This window comes from Myxocyprinus asiaticus, chromosome 1, assembly GCF_019703515.2.
Source record: "Myxocyprinus asiaticus isolate MX2 ecotype Aquarium Trade chromosome 1, UBuf_Myxa_2, whole genome shotgun sequence".
NCBI lineage: Eukaryota > Metazoa > Chordata > Actinopteri > Cypriniformes > Catostomidae > Myxocyprinus > Myxocyprinus asiaticus.
The window spans coordinates 32,305,596-32,327,121 of record NC_059344.1 but is presented as its reverse complement, the minus strand read 5'-3'; the positions used below and the strand labels follow the sequence as shown (position 1 = coordinate 32,327,121).

Genomic DNA, 21,526 nt, shown 5'->3' with positions numbered 1-21,526 from the left:
CAGAATAATGACTGAAAATGCTCCGATGAGCTTTCATTGCTCAGCGTACTTAAGGGACCATTTGAAAATTCCACTCACTATTAAACACAGGCAGTGTCCAATCATTCAGTTGATGCGCAATTAAACATAAAACATTAAAAGTACACTTTTACATAGCAAATGTTGTAGTAGGTTGCCAGTTAAAAGACTGAGCAACTACAAGTGAGATTTTTACAGTAAGTCCAATAATATGAATACAAAATTAGATTATTTAAATAAATAAATCACCAAAATTTTATTTTCACATTCCAGAGGTTTTAGTAAGTTCCCAGTAAACTGATTTACTACAGGTGAGATTATTACAGTAGATCCAATAATATGAGTACAGTATTCGGTTATTTTAGGATAAACATCATAAAAATCCAAAGGTTATAATAGCTTCCCAGTTGATAGACTGACTAACTGTAAAAATCTCACCTGTAAGTCAGTCTATCTACTGGGAACTTACTACAACCTTTGGAATGTGAAAATAACATTTTGGTGAATTGTTCATAATATAAGTGAATACTGTACATTCATATGCATATCCATCACTCTGGCGATCTACTAAAACCTGTGAAAATTTTTTTTTTCTTTGTAACAATGTTTTTTTTTTTTAGATAGAACATTCAAGTCAATAGTCAAATAAATGATTGCTCTGACGCCAGTGACGTTTTTGTTGTGGGTGGAGTTTTCAGATGGTCCCTTACACACCATATCCAACGAATATCAAACCTAAAACTAACTTCACCCCGCAGTTAAATGCAAGCCTATGTCTTTACAATGTAGGCATATGCTTCAATAGTCTTATGAATGTATGATTATTTTCGTCATCTCATTTAAAACCATGCCTTTTCAAACCGGAGCAACGTCAAAGACAGCAGGTTTATGTGTAGGGCCGTCTGATAAATCTGACTATTTGATGAGAGAGATAGCTCATCTGCAGTAAACGTGGTGAGTTTTGGAGAATAAATGGAAAATAATTTAATATTAACTGAGACGAATTCATCTGAACAATTAAACAGCAGAGAACTTTTATTCTGTCTCACAGCATTGAGAAGACGACGGTGCAGGTTGACCAATCAGAAGAAAGGGGCGTTTCAGATCCACCCATATGTGCCAATCAAATATTCAAGCCATATATTAGTGAAATCAAATCATCAAAACGCACAGTGTCCCGTGGCTATTTTTCCAGTTTCCTATTTTTAACTTGAGCATTAAATCGAAATTACAAAAAACAAGTCATTATTTGTTTTTTAATATTGATTTTGTAAACAACTAATGAAATAAGTCGTTTTTTATACGATTTTGAATTCCTAAATGAACGAATGATACACGGATTGCCTATGATGTCTTGATGTATGATGTTGCCAGTGTAGGCACCTGATATGGTTTTAGAACAGCCAAAGTCTGTACTGTCACAGTCTCATTTTTCTTGACCTTGTTCGTCTTTTAAACCAGCTATACCTTCAGATCCTCCTTTAGCACAAATGCAAGTTTGTTTGTTTCTGTACTTAATTGGTGACTACATCAAAATGCTTCGATTTGGTATTTTGACTCTTGTGTGCTGGACCATTGCTGACCTCTCACCTTGGATCTGTAGGTGAGTAACAGCTCAGGTGAGACACTGGGTGCAGACAGTGACCTGAGCAGCACTGCTGGAGATGGCCTGACAGGCAGACACGCTCCCCATCTCAACCTGTCCCGCAGCACACTGTCCGACAGCGAGATTGAGACCAACCCCGCAACCAGCTCTATGTTTGTGAGTGTCTGTGCCTCACCTGTTTCAATCATCCTCTGCATCACTGGACTTCAGCATCATTTTACATTCCCAGTATAGGGAAAGGGCTGGTGTTGCCTATTGTTTAAAGATCTAGGCATATAAACAAAAGGTTGTTGGTTTGAACCATCTCACAAGGGGCAGTCAGTGAGCCATCACCAGGCTGAAACAGAATCTGCTCCCACATAACTCCACAGAAAGCACAGCAGATTTATGCAGAATTGGAGCGCCCATCATTCACTAAGTTCTACACAATCTCCACCCCTTGTGTGTTTGTTTATTAAATATTTTGGACAAACTGACAGTGCTTTCAACCACTATTTAGCATGTTTAAATCATTCTGCTGGTTTTTACCCCTCAAAATCAGCACAGAAAATGTAGGAAAAAAGTTAACTGATTCCATCTGGGCTTGGCCATCACTATTGTGTCCTTAAAGTAAGGCATTTAAAGGGATAGTTCACCCAAAAATGAAAATTCTCTCATCATTTACTCACCCTCATGCCATCCCAGATGAGTATGGCTACTTTCTTCAGCAGAACACAAACAAAAGATTTTTAGAAAAATATCTCAGCTCTGTAGGTCCTTACAATGCAAGTGAATGGTGATCAGAACTTTTGTAGCACAAAAAATCACATAAAGGAAACAAAAGTAATCCATACGACTCCAGTGTTTAAATCCATGACTTCAGAAGCAATATAATAGGTGTGGTGAGAAACAGATCAATATTTAAGTCCTTTTTTTTTTTACTCTAAATCTCCACTTTCACTTTCAGATGTAAAAGTGAAACTGAACAGGTACCGTGTGATTTTCAGATGTAAAAGTGAAACTGAACAGGTACCGTGTGATTTTCAGATGTAAAAGTGAAAGTGGAGGTTTAGAGTAAAAATGGACTTAAATTTTGATCTGTTTCACACCCACACCTATTATATTGCTTCTGAAGACATGGATTTAACCACTGGGGTCTTATGGGTTACTTCTATGTTTCCTTTATGTGATTTTTGGAGCTACAAAGGTCTGATCACAATTCTCTTGCATTATATTGACTTACAGAGCAGAAATATTCTACTAAAAATCTTGATTTGTGTTCTGCAGAAGAAAGAAAGTCATACACATCTGGTATGGCATGAGGGTGAGCAAATGATGAGAGAATTTAAATTTTTGGGTGAACTATCCCTTTAACCTAGGTTCCTCCTATGGGGCTGTCCCTGTCTAGCTTAATATGACAATGTTACACACAAGTCGTGGAAACAAATTCTACAAGTCCGACCATGTGGAGATGACTATGATAAGGAATATGTTAATTATTTGTTTTAATATGAACTGGTTTAAGAGTATTGACTTAGATCTTGGAAATGAATTTTGTAATAGTTAATTTGTCAATTTCTTACATGTAGGGTAAAACCCATAAGCTGAAGCCAGGAGTGAAAGAACCTGTGGGTGTTAATAAGGGAGCACCAGCTCCGCCCCTTGAGGATGTTAGCATGAGGATCTACCTGTGTGAGGGGCTGCTGGGTAAGAATTAATCCTCTTCCTTAATCCAGTCGACATACCTTTCTATGATTCATTCCGGTCTCTCTACTTTTCTTCACTCTATGTTTTTTTCTTCTTCTTTCATGTCCACTCTCAGTGCTTAGTTATGAACTCTGGCATTATGTTTTTCATTGTTCATGTTAATAATTAAAAAAAAAAAAGAAGGTATTTTTAAAAGTTGTCTTTGTTGGATTTCTATAACCATTGTGAGAATTTAATAACATGTCCCCTGCACTAACGGGGGTATTCCAGAAAGCAGGTTAAGCGACTTACAAGGGTAAGTTTACTCAGAGTAAATTGATAACCTCAACTTTCGGTTCCAAAAACTGAGGGAACTTTCAGGGTATGCTAGTAGCCATAGCAACTTACTCTCTGAACATAACCTGCTCCGGAATAGGTTACGTTCCAGAGTTAGAGGTTGTCAGCGCATGCTTGCCCTTTTGATACAGTGGGCGTGGAAACTCAGGTTATACTTTTAAAGCATTATTATGGTAAAATTCAGTATTTACTTTACCTCACAAATCTTCTTCTCCCCGGCATTTGCAGTCTCACACACTGCAGATTTGCATTCAAAAGTGAATAAATTGTGTACGTTGTGCTTTTTCTTTTAATGAGAAGTTTTTTAATCTGTATTATTTTTAACGTAGAACACACTGGAAAGGCCTCCACTCTCTGCACTGTAAAGAAATGGCTTTATGTATTTATATTTAGCCTTTCTAATAAATAATTTTATTTCATGATATTAATTTAATTAAAATATCTATAAATATCAAAGAACACAATTATTATAGCACCCACATTATTTTTACAGTTCCTTCAGTCAATGAATATTCATGTTATTTATAACATTCCATTCCATAGTATCAATATGCAGGTAATGTCTGCCAATTCAAAGCTTCATCAATTAATCACTCGTTATTCCTCTTCACTAAGTAGATAATATGTGATAATTTCACAGACCACAGGAATAGCATAGAAGTTAGAGATTTGATTCCTTATCACTTAAATTCATGTACTGTACATATAAATGCACACATTTCCAGACTTGTTCATTGTACTCTCTTTATTATCTGAAAATATAAATGAGACATGCTGTCATTTAGAGTAACCTACAGTGCCCTCATTTAGTTGGTGGTCAGGTGATTCAATGAAAAGATGTTTTTCTGATGCTCAGCCTCCTCTACTCCATTAGAAGCTGTATATGGTCCTTCTCTAAATTACTTGTTTAATCTACCTTTCAATATGGACCTTTTACAGTTTCCTTTACAACTAGGAAGAGATGAGTTACTTTTCTGTAATATTGAGATCATGAACCTCTATAATGTATAATCAGACACATGATCTTCAGTTAAAACTACATCATTTCATTCAGTACCAAGTTGTTTGAGGAAGATGGACCCTCTACATGAGACTGCACAGCCATGGCCTTTTAGGGGACAAGACAACAAACAAGTTTTATTGCCACACCAAAAAAGAAAAGGACATAATGTTCACATAACTCTGTTGGCCTCCATCATTCTCCACCTCTGTTACAGCAGATCTTCATCTTATGAATATCATATGTGTCCTACTGATAAACATTACATTCAATCTATGGAAAATGATACAACTGTGGGAGATCCTACAATTGAAAAAGGGTCTATTAATACAATGACACCATCAGCAACTGTGGGGAAATTCAAGGTGATATGATTATAAGTTTTTAGAAACCCCAATGTTAACTGGGTACATCAAATGGTATTAAAAATAATGGAAATACATTCAGTTCTTATGACTTAATAAAATAAAATTAGCATGCACAGAACATGGTAAATACCAGTCAAATTAATCTTAAAATAAAATATATAGTAAACCAATAGTCTGTTATGATATCATAATATTAATTTACATTTTAATTAAGTTAATACTTATAATGAAGTCCAGTGCAAACAAATAACATAACAGTCGACCTATTAAACATTAATGTTGTTGAGAGAGGTCTAATATTAATGTTGAATTAAGCTTTTACATGTACTTTATAGTTTTATTAATAAAAAATTCATGCAATGATTCAGTATATTTTATGTCAAGCAAACTCTCAGTCCTAAACCGATGCAGCTCCTATCGCTATTACGAGTTAAGATGAAGTAATGCTCGTTTGCGGTCATTAAAACTTCATGTTCTGCATCCCTGAAATATGGCGCGCCTTTCTTCTTAGCAAACGAGAGCTTAGTTAGATGAACTCCGTTAATTTGCTGTTTGCTCTTTAGCTTCACATATGCCAGTGTTTTAACCAGCATCTGAGTGATGAAGTTTCTGAGTGGTTTTCTGACAGCATACAGCTTTTGCTTCTAACATCCTAACACTTTCATTGCCTTCTGCTCTGCAACCTCTTTCTATTCCCTCTCCCTCTCCTTTTTTTCTCCTTCCCCCATTTTAATGCTGCAAAGGGCGAGATAAGAGCTCGGTTTGGGACCAACTGGAGGATGCTGCCATGGAAACCTTTTCTTTGAGTATGGCTGAACTCTGACCTTTGACCCTTGGGATGTGTGTGTGTGTGTGTGTTTTGGGATTTTGGTGTATGTATTAGACACTACATTCCTTAGTTCTCACACATACATACTATGCTCAAGTGTTGTATGGGGCGTGTAGATTTTTTTTTTTTTTTTTATAAAATGTGAGAAAATGTAAATAAGGAAACAAATATATTTTTAATGTACTGATGTGTGCATGACACCATTTGCATGAATTTATGGTCCAGTGCAACTATCTGAAGTTTGATTAGAAAATTATGCAAAACACACAAACAATACAGACCAGGTACTGTAAGCCAATTTTTTTTTTAATTAGACATGTTTGTGTGAAATTGATCGTTGATAAAACCTGCTTGAGAGAATGTGAACGCTAAATCAATAAGCAGCTGTATGGAGGCGTGTGTTATCTCTGTGTTAAAATTAATTTCTTAAGGTTTGGTAGCAAGCTCTATGTTTTGCAGCATGCTGTGGAATTGGTGTGGGTGCTTGTGTTAGTTCATGTTGGGAGGTGAATTAGTAAAGCCATTTAACAAGCCTTTCAGGAAAAAGTTTACATTAGTGTCTGCTGGCATGCTGAGTTGAGTTGAAATACTGGTTTACTGAAGTTATGAATCAATCAAGTATTGAGTAAAAATGTGTGTATGTTCAGGCAAGGAGCGCTCTACTCTGTGGGACCAGGTGCAGTTCTGGGAGGATGCCTTCCTGGATGCGGTAATGTTGGAAAGGGAAGGAATGGGGATGGATCAGGGACCACAAGAGATGATGGACAGGTTAGTGTGTTATTTATGTGAGTGGGTGTGTCTGTGTGTGCATGTGTCCAGAACCTGAATCCGTTGCAACGAAATGATATGAAATGCAAACTACTTACTGAAACTGTTCACACAAAGTCCAGTGTGAATTTTATGAGTTAGTTTATTTAAGTATGATTGTGCTGTGGTCCCCCAGGTACCTGTCTTTGGGAGACCATGACCGGAAGAGACTGGAGGATGATGAAGACCGATTACTGGCCACTCTCCTGCACAACATGATCGCCTATATGCTTATGATGAAGGTATACACACACATACAGTCAGTCACTGTTGCTGAGTGATTAAATTCTTATAACATGAAGAATTCTGCAAGTTACAAGATAACATTCTATGTTCAGGTCAATAAGAATGACATCAGGAAGAAAGTACGGCGTCTTATGGGGAAATCTCACATCGGCCTCACACACAGCCAGGACATCAATGAAGTCCTGGACCGCCTCGCGCATTTGGTAAGAAACTGTTAGGTTCCGATCAGCTCATAAACTACGTTTCCATCCAAGGATTTTTTGGTAAAATTTTTTTTTAGTGCATTAGAATAAAGCTGATGGAAATGCAAATTATCGACACAATTTCACAAGTGTCCACATGATATTTTTAGGTTTAATGCATAAATCCTATGTCGACACGTCAGTTGTCATGAAAAATTAGTTTGGAAACAGTTTTTGTCGAGAAAAATGGCATTAACGCAAAAATGTAGTCTCACATGACAGAATTTACATCACATTTGTCCTTAAAACAAACAGCATAACAGAGAGGAATACTTGGAGGAGACTCAAATTTCTTTAAAAGACACTACCTTTTTTATTGATGGAAGTTTTTCCAGACTTTTTATGGACTGCGCATTCCCGAGCCGGTAAAGATTATGGCGTCTTTTACCAAAACATCTGGTAACTAAAAAATAACCCCATGATATATTAATCCCGTGTCATTGACATGCTGAAAAAAAACAAAAACAAAACAGTGAATCTGCACTGTCCAGCCTGCAAGCCTTATTTTATGGTTGTTTAAGTTCTCAGAGTGTCTGAAGTGGATGTTGGCCAACAAGAAGATGCACTTCTTTTTAATTGTATTGCAATAACAGACACAAGGTTTCAGAACAAAAAAACAAAAAGAGAAATAAAATTCACCACCAAGGGGATTACAAAAGTGTCAAAATAATTAATATACAGATAAAAATGGGGGCCTGAGTAGTTCAGCGAGTAAAGACGCTGACTACCACCCCTGGAGTCGCGAGTTCGAATCCAGGGTGTGCTGAGTGACTCCAGCCAGGTCTTCTAAGCAACCAAATTGGCCTGGTTGCTAGGGAGGGTAGAGTCACAAGGGGTAACCTCCTCATGGTCGCTATAATGTGGTTCTCGCTCTTGGTGGGGCGCGTGGTGAGTTGTGCGCGGATGCTGTGGAGAATAGCGTGAAGCCTCCACATGCGCTAGGTCTCCGCGGTAACGTGCTCAACAAGCCACATGATAAGATGCGCAGATTGACTGTCTCAGATGTGGAGGCAACTGAGATTCGTCCTCCGCCGCACGGATTGAGGCGAGTCACTACGCCACCACGAGGACTTAGAGCGCACTGGGAATTGGGCATTCCAAATTGGGGAGAAAAAAACAAATAAATAATAAAATATATATATATACAGATATGAATAGGCATAAGAGAAAAGGGATATGAAGAGAGTAATTGGCTTAAATGAAGAAAAATAATTATAATTAGTGTACAGATACAGATAAAGTCATAAATTACTAAATTATATGGGGTCATATTATAACAAAAGTTATATAAAGACACTGAAATTCGTTCACACATTCCAAGTTTGGATATGTTTTTTTGTTTGTTTTTTGTTTTTGTTGGAAGAGGTGGACAGAGTTTTAATGTAAATTCCAACATCTCCTTGAAAAAACAACTGCAGATAATGCTGGCTGTTATGAATGGACTAATGCAGTGTTTCTCAATCATTTCATGCTATTGAGTGTTTATTTACGCATGTAAAAGAAAAAGAAATGAGTGCGTTTTCTTTTGGTTAGCAAAAGTGAAAAAAGTGAATTGAGCAAAGTGGATTGTTGAGTTTTTTATGTGTTGTTCAGACACCGCAGCCCTGCGTTTCACTACAAATTTTCTGCAGGGACAAATAAAATTACATAATGTGAACAGATTGTACATACAGTTGTGCTCAAAAGTTTGCATACCATGACAGAAATTGTGACATTTTGGCATTGATTTTGAAAATATGTAAAAAAAACTGTCTTTTATTTAATAGTGATCATATGAAGCCATTTATTATCACATAGTTGTTTGGCTCCTTTTTAAATCATAATGATAACAGAAATCACCCAAATGGCCCTGATCAAAAGTTTACATACCCTTGAATGTTTGGCCTTTTTACAGACACACAAGGTGACACACACAGGTTTAAATGGCAATTAAAGGTTAATTTCCCACATCTGTGGCTTTTTAAATTGCAATTAGTGTCTGTGTATAAATAATCAATGAGTTTGTTAGCTCTCACGTGGATGCACTGAGCAGGCTAGATACTGAGCCATGGGGAGCAGGAAAGGACTGTCAAAAGACCTGCGTAACAAGGTAATGGATATTTATAAAGATGGAAAAGGATATAAAAAGATATCCAAAGCCTTGAAAATGCCAGTCAGTACTTGTTCAATCACTTATTAAGAAGTGGAAAATTCGGGGATCTCTTGATACCAAGCCAAGGTCAGGTAGACCAAGAAAGATTTCAGCCACAACTGCCAGAAGAATTGTTCACGGTGCAAAGAAAAACCCACAGGTAACCTCAGGAGAAATACAGGCTGCTCTGGAAAAAGACGGTGTGGTTGTTTCAAGGAGCACAATATGACGATACTTGAACAAATATGAGCTGCACGGTCGAGTTGCCAGAAAGAAGCCTTTACTGCGCCAGTGCCACAAAAAAGCCCGGTTACAATATGCCCGACAACACCTTGACATGCCTCACAGCTTCTGGCATACTGTAATTTGGAGTGACGAGAACAAAATAGAGCATTATGGTCACAACCCTAAGCGCTATGTTTGGAGAGGGGTCAACAGTGTCTATAGTGAAAAGAATACCATCCCCACTGTGAAGCATGGTGGTGGCTCACTGATGTTTTGGGGGTGTGTGAGCTCTAAAGGCACGGGGAATCTTGTGAAAATTGATGGCAAGATGAATGCAGCATGTTATCAGAAAATACTGGCAGACAATTTGCATTCTTCTGCACGAAAGCTGCGCATGGGACGCTCTTGGACTTTCCAGCACGACAATGACCCTAAGCACAAGGCCAAGTTGACCGTCCAGTGGTTACAGCAGAAAAAGATGAAGGTTCTGGAGTGGCCATCTCAGTCTCCTGACCTTAATATCATCGAGCCACTCTGGGGAGATCTCAAACGTGCGGTTCATGCAAGATGACCAAAGACTTTGCATGACCTGGAGGCATTTTTCCAAGACAAATGGCAGCTATACCACCTGCAAGAATTTGGGGCCTCATAGACAACTATTACAAAAGACTGCACGCTGTCATTGATGCTAAAGGGGGCAATACACAGTATTAAGAACTAAGGGTATGCAGACTTTTGAACAGGAGTCATTTCATTTTTTTCTTTGTTGCCATGTTTTGTTTTATGATTGTGCCATTCTGTTATAACCTACAGTTGAATATGAATCCCATAAGAAATAAAAGAAATGTGTTTTGCCTGCTCACTCATGTTTTCTTTAAAAATGGTACATATATGACCAATACACCAAGGGTATGCAAACTTTTGAGCACAACTGTATTTTAATTCAGGAGTGTAATATAGGATAAGGATTACAGGCTCACTAATTCCACCAGTTCTGTTGTATTTTGCCAAGTATTCCTATCAATTTCTTCTAATAATCCCAGATACTGACGAGCCATTTCTACACCATCTTCTGATATTTCCTATTGCAATTATGCGAAATTAAACCGTAAACTGGCCAATTTCAATAAATTGTCTCAATACTCTCTTCATTTTACAAACATGTGGGGACATCTGGGACGTGAAAGGTACACAATTTGCGATACAAGTCTACACAAAATTCTGTATGGAAACGGCTCAAGGGCAGATTTATTTTGAGCTAAACATATGTTCATATGTTCTTAGTGTTTTTTTTTTAAGAATGACATCATGATGCACACCATTTTATCGTTAAAAGGCCATTTGAATGGAAACGAGCAGGAGACAAACATTTTTTTTACACATTTTCACTTTCTCAATAACAGAGCATTGCAAAAAGTGGATGGAAACTTGGTAATTGACAAATAAAATGTCAAGAGTCAGAGATAAACCAGGAGCACCTTGCAGGCAAACATAGCAGATTCACGGAGTGAGTGATTTTTTTAAAAAAAAATTTTATCCCCTTTTCTCCCAATTTGGAATGCCCAATTCCCACTACTTAGTAGGTGGCGGAGGAAAAGTCTCAGTTGCCTCTGCTTCTGAGACAGTCAATCCATGCATCTTATCACGTGGCTCCCTGTGCATGACACCGTGGAGACTCACAGCATGTGGAGGCTCATGCTACACTCCGCGATCCACGCACAACTTACCACGCGTCCCATTGAGAGTGAGAATCACTAATCATGACCACGAGGAGGTTACCCCATGTGACTCTACCCTCCCTAGCAACCGGGCCAATTTGGTTGCTTAGGAGACCTGGCTGGAGTCACTCAGCATGCCCTGGATTCGAACTCGCAACTCCAGGGGTGGTAGTCAGCGTCAATACTCGCTGAGCTACCAGGCTCCCTCTACGTAGGTGATGATTTAACAGATTCTGTGTTTTTGGTGCAGAGTGGCCGGGAACTTCCCATCAGGCCAAGCGGCAGCCGGCACATTAAGAAGCAGACGTTTGTTGTTCATGCCGGGACTGATACCACTGGAGACATATTTTTCATGGAGGTACAGGTTTTGTTTGTGTGTTCTGTTGAACTTGTCTTAATGAAAATATTTTGTCAATATTTTGTGTTCAATCCTATCCTTGCATGTGTAGGTGTGTGATGACTGCATCGTCTTGCGCTGTAACATTGGCACAGTATATGAGCGTTGGTGGTATGAGAAGCTCATAAATATGACCTACTGCCCCAAGACCAAAGTATTGTGTCTGTGGAGGAGGAACGGCCAGGAGACACAGCTTAACAAGTTCTACACCAAGAAGGTAAAAATAGCAAACCAGCATCAAGACAAACTGCGCACCTATAAACTGTTCTACATTCTCAACAAGCACCTGTTGCACTCCTCACAGATTTTGTATGGTTTCGTTATGGCCAATGCGTACATGAGAATCAGTTGTTTCACTTTCTCTTTTTCTGCGTGTGTTAGTGTCGGGAACTTTACTATTGTGTCAAAGACAGCATGGAGCGTGCTGCTGCACGACAACAAAGTATCAAACCAGGTAAATTTTGTGTCTTTGTATGTTTTTTTTAAGGTGAATTCAGGTACAATGGCCCATTTTATCACAATCTCAAAAAGTGGCCCAATTTACCTGAATTCACCAATTTCCTTTCGTTTTTCAATGTCTACTTTTTAATCATTAAAATATATTCTTGGTGGGTTCAGGGGGACAGAGAAAGGTTTAAAGTCTCACATGGGTGTGCTTTTTACCATATGTGTAGGTCCAGAGCTGGGAGGGGAGTTTCCAGTTCAGGATATGAAGACAGGGGAGGGTGGTCTCCTTCAGGTCACGCTGGAAGGCATCAACCTCAAATTCATGCATAGCCAGGTAGGAGCTCTTGCCTTGAGCGTAACCATAACAAAGTGCATGCCAGAATTTAACACCACCCTTCCTCTCATTCTCAATCCATCCAATCCCCACATTTCTCCTTGCTTCTACTGCTCTGTATTCATCTCGTCATCTCTCCATGTCTCTTCTCCTCCCTCTCCTTCTTTCTTTCTATTTGTGCCTTTCTTCCTCTAAGAATTCTCTGGAACAACTGACAAAGTACTAAGAACATCCTATACGAAACAAATGTAAATTCATGTTTAAAATGAAACACTTATTTTGGAACTAAAAAGTGTTAGAAGTGTTGTTCCTGAGGAAATTCTAAAAAGGAATAGCCGTTTTGTCTTTCTGTTGTCGTGGTTGTTTGGCTTTATTTGCTGGATGTTTGTTTTTGGGTTGCATAATCACTTGCAGAGATTTACTTTGTCAAATGCCAGAACATTCCACCTGCTGTGTGTGTTAGTGCAAAGTGTTATTGGTCATGGCGCCCAACCCTGGTCCTTACGGTTTGTGAGTGTTGCTGTGAATATGTCAGTTTGTTGTGGTTTGCCAGAGGTAAGATGTTAATGTAAAACTTTTAAGCAGTAGGCTTAATATACAAAATACATTTTTGGGTTTGAAGAATATATTTCTCATTTATAATCAGCATAGTAAGCTTTAACTTTATACTACCCCAAGTATATATCAAATATGCTTTTAATTAGTCCTTTTGGGAGACACTCATGTAATAGTTCTTAAAAAGACTGAAGATTGTTTAGAAGCTACTTTTAGTTTATGAAGACCATATGGCAGCCTTCTGTGGTCTAATTCCCCTCTTCTGGTATTTTATAGATCAATAATTGGACTCGTGTTACTGTACTTTGCTGTGCATAAAGCACAAATGTAAAGACATTCTGAGGGGACGTTCACACAGAACGCATTCAAAACAGCGCAAATCAACGGAACAGAATGCAAGTGACACGTTTTAGACTCTGCATCTTAAAATGCTGGCATGAGATGATGAAAAAGCAATGAGATGCTGCAATGGTCTAAGATGTTTATCTAGCACATGTTTACACAGAAAACCAATTCCAAATAGTGAAGATGAACACAAAAAAATGTGTCCTGTGTAAATGGCCCCTAATACATGTCATTTCAAAATGGAGGGAAACGGATGTACTCAGACTCTGAGTCTAAAAAACAGCAGCCTTTTTTCTTGTTGATTGGAACAAATGCATGCCAAAATTCATTAATAAACTCCCTCAAGTAATACTACCTTAAGGGATAGTTCACCCAGAAATCATCATTTACTCACCCTCATGCCATCCCAGATGTGTATGACTTTCTTTCTTCTGCTGAACACAAACAAAGATTTTTAGAAGAATATTTCAGCTCTGTAGGTCCATTCAAAGCAAGTGAATGGTGGCCAGAACTTTGAAGTTCTAAAATACACATAAAAGCATAATTAAAGTAATATCCATATGACTCCAGTGAATAAATCCATATCTTCAGAAGCAAGATGATAGGTGTGGGTGAGAAACAGATCAATATTTTTCATTTTTACTATAAATTCTTTTCCCTGCCCGATTGGTGGCGATATGCAAGAAGAATGTGAATCGCCAAAAACAAAAGAAGTGAAAGTGAAAGTAGAGATTTATTGTAAAAAAAACTTTTTTTAAAAAAAGGACTTAAATATTGATCTTTTTCTTACTGACACCTATCATATCACTTCAGAAGTTATGGATTTAACCACTGGAGTCGTACGGATTACTTTTATGCTGCTTTTATGTGCATTTTGGAGCTTCACAGTTCTGGCCACCATTCACTTGCATTGTACGGACCTACAGAGCTGAGATATTCTTCTAAAACTCTTTGTTTGTGTTCTGCAAAAGAAAAAGTCATGCACATCTGGGACGGCATGACGGTGAGTAAATGACGAGAGAATTTTCATTTTTGGGGGAACTATCCCTTTAAGGAGGAATGTAGTTGCAGAGCACTGATAGAATGGAAGAGACTGTAATGGCTATGAAACTATGTAAATGGCATTTCTGAATTCAGTCCTTAATGCTGTTCTATTTGACTGTTGTTGTAATGACTTCATACATCACTATCATAGGGCTAAATTGGTTGGCTCTTGCCTCGCTTTAATAGGGCTAATACGTAAAAGGTCACTGTTGAGCATTGTTGTAAACACTCAGAGTGTACCTACCAAAAAATAAGACATTTTTGTGTTGAAAAATCATGTTTTGATTGTCTATGTAGCGTAGTTGTGTGTTGTAATGGTTTTGGCACTGTTCTGTTTTGGCTGTAGGCTTGTGTGAGGGAGCTGGTCTTCATTGCTGGTGGAGGAGGAGGCATGGAGGGTAATGGGGTGGGATCACAACAGGGCTTGAAAAATAGCGTAAACTTAAATTAATGGCAGATATTAACAGTTAATGTACTTTTCAAAACCTGTGTTATTTCTGGATGGAATAAATGGTGGTAGTTTAATCCCGTTGGGGTGGGCTCGTAGCACCGCAGGGTGTTTTGTGCTCTTTTTGTCCAATAATAATCCAAACCATTTCTCTCCCATGCTCTCTCCCCCTGCAAGGAGCGGAAGGTACACACAAACACTGCAGTCTTTTGCTTTTTAGCTTAACATGTTCTTTTCCTTTCCTTTCTTTCTCTTAATCTGTAGCTTTTCTGGTAGATGTCAAGTTTGTGTGCTTATTTCTTTTGCTTATGTCTTTTGTATTATTTCTTTCTCTCTCTCTCTTTTTTTCTTTTTGGTCTGTGTTTTTGTCTTTTTTTTTTTTTTTTCTGATGAAGGAATTTTCCATGGATGTCTTTGCATGGGCCCTTTCAGTGAATAGTGTGGATCAGTAGGGTGCTCAGTGCCATGATTTCATTCACATTTTCAGGTTCATATTAGCTCTATTCAGAATAACACTTGCTGCTCAGTTACAGTGTGATTTTAAGTCTTTAGTGCTTCAAAAATGCATCTGTTATGTACATCTCTTGTGCCTCTAGAACACTTTTGTCGTTCAGAATATTTTAGCATCAAACTTATTTTCCTCTTGACTTAACTATTGTAAGATACAGCGTTACAATTAAAATAAAAGTACAAGTTACTCTGTACAATGTGACGACTGATATTACTGCTCTAGGGTTGAAACTAAAACTGCAAACAGTCACAACTCAGTCTCTCCATTTGTATCACTGGCCCATGTAATCCTCTCAACATGGAAACTTCTCTCTCTGTGCAGTCATATTTTAGTTCTGATAGCTTTTCAACAGCTTGCTTATCATGTTCTTTCTTCGTTTCTCCCTAGTTTACAGTTACTAACTGTCCAGATTGTCATCTCTTCAAAAACAATACTTTTTTTTAATTTTCCCACAAGTGTGTGATTGCGTTGGTAACAGTGTGTCCTGTTGTTTTTTGTTTGTTTTTGTTTGTTTTTAGGTTTTCATAGAGCTGAGTCACATTAAAAAGTGCAATACAGTGAAAGGAGTCTTTGTCCTGGAGGAGTTTGGTAATTACCCCCATTTTAATTCTAGGCCTGTACGCGACACAGCAGTAACTCAGTCTTAGAAACATGTTGGATGTGGTGGTCGGATGGACTGTTAGAGCTTTATCAGGAGCAGAAGTTATAAGACAGAAATATATCTGTGGTTTTAGCTGTCGCTCGGTTAATGCACATGTTTGGAGAGGTGAGTAAACGAGAAGTTAACATGAAATCCAAATTTACCCTGTTTACTTTATGTATGTGTATGTAGTCTAACTTAAAAAATAAAATAAAAAAATTTAGTGACTTGCTCTGCTTCTGACATGTCTTTTTGGTTGACATCACTATAATGCCCCTGCCATGTAGAGACCCCTTTTCACAATCCAATGAGTTCCCTAATAGATGAAAACAAGTCCCACTCTACGGGTTTGTTCCAAAACTTAGTGAGCTGCCTTGTTGTCTCCTGTCTACATAGGCAGCTGTCTTCTATGGCAGCATCCTTGCTGAAATGATGCCTCATAAGAGCGATTTGGAACGCTCTAGATAGGTATCAGCTCCACGCATCATTCAAAGAGCGCTCCTCATGGGCAGCGCATGGGACACTCGACTCGCAACTGATTTCAATACAGGTGACGCGAGGGAAACGACACCATCCTCTAATGAGCATAAATACGCACAGCACACATACATTTTGGGTAAATAGTCGGTTTTGTATCATATTAAACTGTTATTTATCGATACTTTTCAGTATTGAATGGGTTATAACGATATTTATAATCGAATTTCTCTCGCTTCGTCAGTCATCTTAGATTTATTTTTCCACCGAGCTTATCACGGTGCATTCTGGGATCACCTACCCCAGGAAGGATACATATGATGCTACCTTAAAGGTGCACTAAGTAATTTTTTCCTCATTAAAAAAGCTGTACTCTTTAAGAAATGAATTGTAATTTTGAAACATATGTAGGAAATCATGACCACTCACATTAAAATGAATACTCCAGTCATATCAGTAACCTTATAAAAGCTGTTTTATTCTACATGGAGAGGGTCCACATATGGGGGCTGCCATATTATAATCACATGACCAGCCAAATACTGCTCGCTTAATCTCAGTAAACATCCTGTTATTTGACACTTTCACTCACTGATTAAAGTAATCATGGCTGACTGTGAATTGTGAATTTTTACATTGGCATCAGTAACTGAAAACTATTGCGTTTGAATGATGCTGCATCCAGGTGTCAGTGTAAGTCTAAGACGACATGAACAAGAACTTAGTGCACCTTTAAAATTGGGCCAAAACGAGATATCTTAAGAGGCAGCATAATCAAGAGACTTAACTTTTGGAACAGCCTTCGTGTTGTCTTAAAATGCTGCCTCCGGAGGATGCTCACTAGGTTATGGAACAGACCCAATATGGCTTTTCCATTGAATATCCTGTTACGCTTGGAAATATGTCATAATATGGAAGTAAAACTGGTTGCGAACTGCATTTCATGTTGATTTTAAAATGAATAGAAGTCTTGGTTATGGTGAGATATATGACACACTCGTCGGCTGCGAAGGAATTTCAAGTTTTGCTTTGGAATTGTTTCCTTTTTTGAATCTTTAAGTCACTGCCATTAATCAAGACAATGTGATAGTTCAACTAAAACTCTTGCTGTATTCTTCAGAATAGAGATCTTCCATAACGTGACTACGTAGTGTGCAATTTAACTAAACTGTATAGACATTGTTTTACTTCCTTTTTGGGGAAGAAATGTACTGCGAAGGGAGTTATAGTCGATGAAATATACTCTGTAGTCGTAGAGTCAGCTATAGACTGGGTTACTGCTGTGTCTATGTGCTTCTTTTTTGTAATCTGCCCCCTCATCTTTGCTGCTATGAAAACCTTCATTCTCCAGCAGGTAAAGTGCTGTCACCTTTATCTTTTCTTCTTCTACTCCATGACCTGTCCTCCTCATTTGTCATCATCTCTCATACACCCTCTTTCACCACTGATGGCCATCTACACCTCATCTGCACACTGCACTGCCTTGATTTCTGATGTTGCTTCTGCTAATATACTCATGGCTGTAGTAAAAGTAATTCCATAAGTGATGGAAAAACCCTGGATTTCCTTTTCTATTCCAACTTGCAATGATATTCTCTTTCACACTTTCTCTCTCTCTCTCTCTATCTCTCTCTCTCTCTCATTCATGTTGTAAGTCAGGGAGGATGCTCATTATCTGCTACAAGTTTCCTTGTTTTACTGGTCAGTGGTACTTTTGAAATCAGACCACTGATCTCTTGCTCTGTTTGAAATTTTGCGTGTGTGTAATGACAGGGACCAGACAGAGAATATTAAAATTCCTCACTTTATTTGCCATGAGCCGTATGTACAGTCTCTCTCTCTCTCTCTCTCTCTCTCTCTCTCTCTCTCTCTCCCCTGCCCCTTGTTTTTTTACATTTGTTATTCCACTGCTATTTCACTTTTTATTTTATGTCTTGCACTGGGGTTTGCAGTTCCTGAAACTAAAGAAGTGGTGATCCATAAGTACAAGACTCCTATGGTAAGAGTTCAGTATTTATACAATACAAAATACTAGAGATAGACCAGTAATCGGTTTGACCGATATTTTAAGCAATATTTACACTTTTCTACTTAATTGGTTTATTGTCTCCTATCGGGTTTACTGGTAACATTAGAAGAAAAAACTTAATGGATAATTCACCCAAAAATGTACATTCTCTCATTATTTACTCACCCTCATGATATTTCAGGTGTGAATGACTTTCTTTCTTCACCAGAACACATTTGAAGAAAATTAGAATATTATTTCAGCTCATTAGGTCCTTAAAATGCAAGTGAATGGAGATTTCTCTTTAGTTCCAAAAATCACAGTCAGCATAAACGGTCCGTGTTCACATTTTTGTTTACCGTTTAAAAAATTGAACAGTTGTCACAGAGACCAGTTAGATACAGTATCTCAGGACACTTATTTCATTAACTTCTTTAAGGGAGTAGGAACATTTTTTGCATACTTTTCCATGAAAAAAATCACAACACCTTTAAGTTGCTATTGTGCCTAAAAGCAGAAAGAAAACAAATAAAAATCATTTATGCATATTGGTTTTCAGACACTTAAACACAAAAGTAATCTGTATTGTGTCAGTCCATCTCTACAAAACATTAGAGGTCAACGATGATAGAGGTGTTGGAAGAAAACTAACCGATTAATCGGCCAATCGTTTTTAAAATTTTTATATATTGATATTCTCTGTGTTAAAAAAAATCTTAATCTTTCCTTATTGCGACAAGTTCAAAACTGAATACAATTTCAGATGCAGAGTATTGTACAAAACAGAAAGTACGTTTTGGTGCATAAAGTGAAGTCTGAAATAATGTCTGTGCTCGCAGCTGCTTATACAAACAGTTAAGAGAAACAAAAGATACACTCTTACAATCACCTACAACAATGAAAATGAATGAATACTGTTAATTACAACAGAAATAGATACAGCAAATCCCCATTAGGTGTCAGTGATTGTTTATATTTCACACCCAGAAGCAGCGATTGTACCCTAAAACCCTTCAACACTGCCCACAGGGGGAAAAAAGATATTGCCAAACTGTTGTTACTGGTTTTTGCAGATAACCAATAGTTCCAAAAGCAACAGTCACCAATTAATTGGCAAAAACTATATATATCGTCGACCTCTACATGATACTGTAAAATACAGTTTTTGCATAGTTGTTTGCTTGAAATAACGTGTTGTTTACTGTTCTCTCTCTGTCAGGCACATCAGATCTGTTACTCGGTCCTCTGTCTCTTCTCCTACATGGCGGCAGTCAAGGGGAAAGAGGCAGACGGCAAGCCAAAGATGCTGTCCCCTCGACCACTACCAAGCTAGTAGAGCACACTTCTCTCCTTCAATTACTACAGCCTGCTCCTGAAATCTCTGCAATACACCTGTTCTGTGCAACCCGACCCTCCGTCCAAGTTGCTTTTTGAAGACCTCTGCTCCTGTACTGATTCCCAGGTGTAGATGTATTTGCGTATTCTACACATTTGTCCTGAAAGAAACCGCCTCACCGTATAAATATCTGATCCACATACCTGATATAATGTTCCATCTCAGTCTGTGGACCTTCACACCAAAATGGTGGTGTTCTCATAATATGGACACTAATCAGGACAAGAACACTATTGGAGATCGCAAGAACGCATTTGTTTGCATGGAGGTCACATGCACAGCTCTTGTGAGTTGGCAAACACACTCGCCTCGCTGTCCCCCTCCAACCCCTTCTGAAATCAGTCCACAGACTGTGTAATTAATATTTATGTGCTAAGCTGTACTGTAAATTGCAGTCTGTTCTGTCTGTGGTGGGTGAAATGTTACAAAGTCTTGGCAGTCTAGCGCTGCCATGTATGAGGGGTTTGCCTTAACCGTCCGTGACGGAGCAGCTGTTCCATTCGTAAATGTCCCATTTGCCCTTCACTGCTGTATGTGGTGTGTGAATCTCTTTAGCTCTGCCACGTGAGGCTCAAACTACTGTATTAGTTCTGCTGTAAAGTTCCCCGTCTGTGAACTGCTGTGTTAAATTGCATGTCACTTTAAGAAACAAAAAAATGTAATTCAAAAAAGAAAAATGAAATACTGTACATCTCTAAAGCAATGTTGAAAAACTTCAAAATTGTTTAACACTGTAGTTTGTAGATGTGCAATACTTTCACTGGTGGGTCTTAAGAATAAGTCCAGTCATTTCTACAGAGTTTATTCACTGTCCTGCAGTGTTCGTAATGAGACCAGAGTAAGGCAGTGGATCCGGCATCAATTGCATGTTTTCTGTTTGTTTTTTTGTTTTGTTTTTTGACACTATCAAAAAAGGCATTATTGATCTAGAAAACAGCTGCATTTGGATATTGTTAATTTATGATGGAAAAGTTTACTGAAGTCTCGTGTCCTGCTGCTTCTGATGTTGTCAGTTCCAAAATGTCCTATTTAAAATGTCCTGTTCATGCTTGTGTATGTGATTGTTTGTGTTAGAAACAGAAAGATGGCAAAAGAGTGTCTGTTTATTGAGGTGCACAATGATTTGGATCATCTCCCTTAATGACAGCTAGATGGGAAATGCAGCTGTCATTTACATATTTTAACATCCTTTTATGTTTTGCTCACATTTTTAATTTGCATGTAGAAATGTACACACAACAGAGCGTGTTGTTTTGCGTCTCCGTTAAGTTCAGTTGTTGTATGCAGACTGTAAATGAACTTGAAAAGCCCACTCTTATTGGTTCAGAGATGTAAATAGCACAAAACCGAATCCCCAAGGTCCAAGTCTTCAAATGCATTTTTATTTTTTTTTTTGTATTTATTTTTTTTTGAGTTAGACAGTGAATCAGGTCTATAGTTTGAAAGTGTGAGAGAGACAGTTGCACATATGTTTATCTGAGTTTTCAGTTTAGTCTGCGTATTGTTTAGAACAAGAGGGAAAGGAAAAATAAAGGCGGTGGATGTAAATATTTAAGCGTTTAAAAATATTTATAGAACCTGTACAGCTTTGGCAATATGAAAATAAAAGTTGTCCAACCCAAATGTGTGACTGTAGGTTGTCTTACTGTATGGGTCAATGATTACACAGCAGCCAGCAATGTCAGAAATTGGTGTCAAAATGTGTGTTAAAT

General features: G+C 38.1%; 1 protein-coding gene across 16 annotated transcripts in view; it reads left to right on the top strand.

Annotated features, from left to right (window-relative positions):
- The window catches only part of LOC127445945 (MAP kinase-activating death domain protein-like), a 103,639-nt gene extending 82,202 nt beyond the window's left edge, over positions 1–21,437 (top strand). For 7 of the 16 annotated variants that reach the window (XM_051706684.1, XM_051706513.1, XM_051707524.1 and 4 more), the window contains 13 exons: positions 1,622–1,780; positions 3,193–3,310; positions 5,758–5,820; positions 6,491–6,611; positions 6,787–6,892; positions 6,989–7,099; positions 11,463–11,570; positions 11,662–11,826; positions 11,991–12,063; positions 12,284–12,390; positions 15,812–15,881; positions 18,363–18,409; positions 19,638–21,437. In XM_051706684.1, coding sequence (XP_051562644.1) covers positions 1,622–1,780; positions 3,193–3,310; positions 5,758–5,820; positions 6,491–6,611; positions 6,787–6,892; positions 6,989–7,099; positions 11,463–11,570; positions 11,662–11,826; positions 11,991–12,063; positions 12,284–12,390; positions 15,812–15,881; positions 18,363–18,409; positions 19,638–19,751 — 1,362 coding nt within the window. In that variant the 3' untranslated portion in view covers positions 19,752–21,437. The remainder of the gene's footprint in view (positions 1–1,621; positions 1,781–3,192; positions 3,311–5,757; positions 5,821–6,490; positions 6,612–6,786; positions 6,893–6,988; positions 7,100–11,462; positions 11,571–11,661; positions 11,827–11,990; positions 12,064–12,283; positions 12,391–15,811; positions 15,882–18,362; positions 18,410–19,637) is intronic. The other 9 variants (XM_051706899.1, XM_051707129.1, XM_051706818.1 and 6 more) reach the window with 3 other exon arrangements.
- The last annotated feature ends 89 nt before the right edge of the window (positions 21,438–21,526 follow it).